The sequence below is a fragment of the Sinocyclocheilus grahami genome, unplaced genomic scaffold (genome assembly GCF_001515645.1).
Source record: "Sinocyclocheilus grahami isolate Dianchi unplaced genomic scaffold, SAMN03320097.WGS_v1.1 scaffold1002.1, whole genome shotgun sequence".
In the NCBI taxonomy this organism is placed as follows: Eukaryota; Metazoa; Chordata; class Actinopteri; order Cypriniformes; family Cyprinidae; genus Sinocyclocheilus; species Sinocyclocheilus grahami.
Window position 1 is genome coordinate 149,783 of NW_015506181.1, and position 2,882 is coordinate 152,664.

The 2,882-nt window shown below is 46.0% G+C and overlaps 1 protein-coding gene across 1 annotated transcript in view; it reads left to right on the plus strand.

The window, feature by feature from the left end:
- LOC107565442 (dermatan-sulfate epimerase-like) overlaps positions 1 to 2,663 on the plus strand; it is a 31,047-nt gene extending 28,384 nt beyond the window's left edge. Inside the window, exon 6 of the mRNA XM_016250683.1 lies at positions 563 to 2,663. Coding sequence (XP_016106169.1) covers positions 563 to 2,294 — 1,732 coding nt within the window. The 3' untranslated portion in view covers positions 2,295 to 2,663. The remainder of the gene's footprint in view (positions 1 to 562) is intronic.
- The last annotated feature ends 219 nt before the right edge of the window (positions 2,664 to 2,882 follow it).

Genomic DNA, 2,882 nt, shown 5'->3' on the forward strand with positions numbered 1-2,882 from the left:
GAACCTTTGGGTTACGAGTCCGACTCTCTAACCATTAGGCCACGACTTTCCCAAAGAAAGCACATAATATATTGTTGATATTGCTGAGCTGGTCACTATAATTTTAGTTACATATATATTGTGTAATAATACACAATATATATGTAACTAATACCCCCCCCCCATTGATGTAAGAGTGACTTCTATGTGAGCTGTGCTTCATAATTGCTGCACTTTCCACAATAGGGAATGAAATAGACCTTTGAACACGTGTGAACACACCATGTGCTTTTTTTGTCATTTAAAAAAAATTTATTGTGACCATACTTTTATCTACCTGTTATGTGTGTTATATTGTTGATATTGCTGAGAATGGTTTGAACGGGGTTTAAAAAAAAATGTAGTCATTTAGCAGACACATTTGTGTCGTTGCAAAGACGTTTGGGATTAAAATGACATGCACGTGCCACTTGATGTGAAAAGGTCCAACTGAAACCAAACAGTTTTCTGATTATCCAAGAACAATACATTTTTTTGTATTGTGGCTTATCTAACTTTTTTATGTGCTTCTCCCACTGTATAGGTATGATGCCAGTCTGCAGCCCACCCCACCTCCTGATTATGGTGCATCGCACCTCCATTATTTCGAAGACTGGGGAGTGGTGACCTACGGAAGTGCCCTGCCTGCTGGGAGAAACCACACATTTCTGTCCTTCAAGTCGGGCAAGCTCGGGGGACGTGCTATTTTCGACATGGTTCACCAAAACAAATACAAAGACTGGATCAAAGGGTGGCGGAACTTTAACGCAGGCCACGAGCATCCGGACCAGAACTCCTTTACCTTTGCTCCGAATGGAGTCCCGTTTATCACAGAGGCATTGTACGGTCCCAAGTACACCTCTCTCAACAATGCCGTCATGTTCGGGCCTGCCGTGTCGGAGAGCTGCTTTGCACCATGGGAAGGCCAAGTTACAGAGGCTTGTAACTCTAAATGGCTTAAGTACAAGCACGGTCAAGCAGCAGACTGCCAGGGGCAGGTGGAGGCAGCTTTGGAGCGGCAGGGCATGGTGTTTATTCGCGGGGAGGGTCACGGCGCTTACAACCCTGAGCTGAAGATCAGGAGTTTTCAAAGGAACTTACTGCTGCTTCATCCTCAGCTGCTGCTGATGGTCGACAACATTCAGCTGCATTTAGGCAGCGTGACACGCAGCATGAGCGCCTTCTTTCACAACACAGACATGCCCTTTCAGGAAACCCAAGTTGACGGAGTTCACGGTGCTCTGATCAGACATGGAAACGAAACGTCCAGGATGTTCTGGTTGGACGATACAGGCAGTAGTGAAAAGGCAACAATGGGATATAGGAGCTACCCCCGTGGATACCCCTATAATGGTTCGAATTATGTGAATGTGACTATGCCACTGAGACACCCTACCAGCAGAGTGGCCTACATCTTCTTTGGATCCGGAGTGGATGTTCAGAGTTTCAGCGTGCATGGAGACTCAGAAACACTGGACATCTATCTGGCCACCGGAGATCACACCTACACCATCTATCTGTACACAGATATGGTTCCCACCAAGCCTATGGCCATGGTGTTGATGGACCAAAAGAAAGTAGTGTTTGAAAGGACAGCAGGGACAAATGAGCAGCCCTTGGAGGAGGTAGAGGAATATGTTAATGTTGTGGAGGACAATCTGCAGCATGTCAAACCAGTCTTCCAGCAGCTGGAGAGGCACATCCTTTCACGGGTTCTCAACATGGACAGTTTCCACAAAACTGCAGAGCGCCTCCTAAAGTCCTCGGACAAGAGGAAGACTCCAGGGACTGTGGAGAAGATGTTTTCCCTTTCTAAGAAGCAAGGGAAGGGGAAGGGAGGCAAGAAGGCGAGCTTTTCCGACAGCCTCCCAGACATCTTTGCTCAGATCGAGGTGAGGGAGAAGAAGGAGAGGCAGAGGACGATGAAGCGCGTCTATGAGGAGGCTCCGGAGGAGACCGGCGGCGACTCGAGGGCATTCATCGATTACAGTGATTTAGGAAAGGGCAGGAAAGTGGGATTTGTCAAGGGGCGGAAATTCAAAGAAGTACGTGTGGGGGCTACGGCAGAGAGCGACAATATGTTTAACGCCACCTCGTACATTCGCCTTTTCCTGATTTTAAATATAGCCACTTTCTTCGTCCTGCTGGCGGTGCTGATGACGCGCTTCCAGAGGGCGCAGAGTTTGCATACACAGCGTTGTCTTTACTGCGTCCTCCTCATAGACAGCTTCATCCTGCTCTGTCTGTACTCCTCCTGCTCTCAGACGCAGTGCTGACTAACATCATCCCTGTGAGACATTCAGAATGGAGCTCTTCGACTAAGTTTTGACACCAATACTATGGGAAAATATCCCTGTTTGCAGCAGCAGTGCATACAAGTGATGGCATGTGGCTCTTTCTCATAGGCACAGTCTCATCTTTACTGTGAGATGCGTGGAAGTGTCTTTATTCAGCACAGCTCAGTGCCAGCCAACAGGTGTCTGGGAAAAGTTGATTCCATATAGGAATTAATAGATGTTGCGAAGATAGCCAGCCCACCTCAGATCAAAAGCTTTTGTGGAGCTTTGAAATGAACTTTGTCAAACATGAACTTTGTCTTGAAGTACACTCTTAAAAATAAAGGTGCTTCAAAAAGGTTCTTCAAGCGATGCCATAGAAGAACCATTTTTGGTTCCACAAAGAACCATTCAGCCAAAGGTTCTTTAAAGAACCATCTCTTTCTTACCTTTTTATAATCTGAAGAACCTTCTTTCACCACAAAGAAACTTTTGTGAAACAGAAAGGTTCTCCAGATGTTAAAGGTTCTTCATGGAACCATTTAGATAAAAGGCATCATGAAGCACCTTTATTTTTAAGAGTGTATA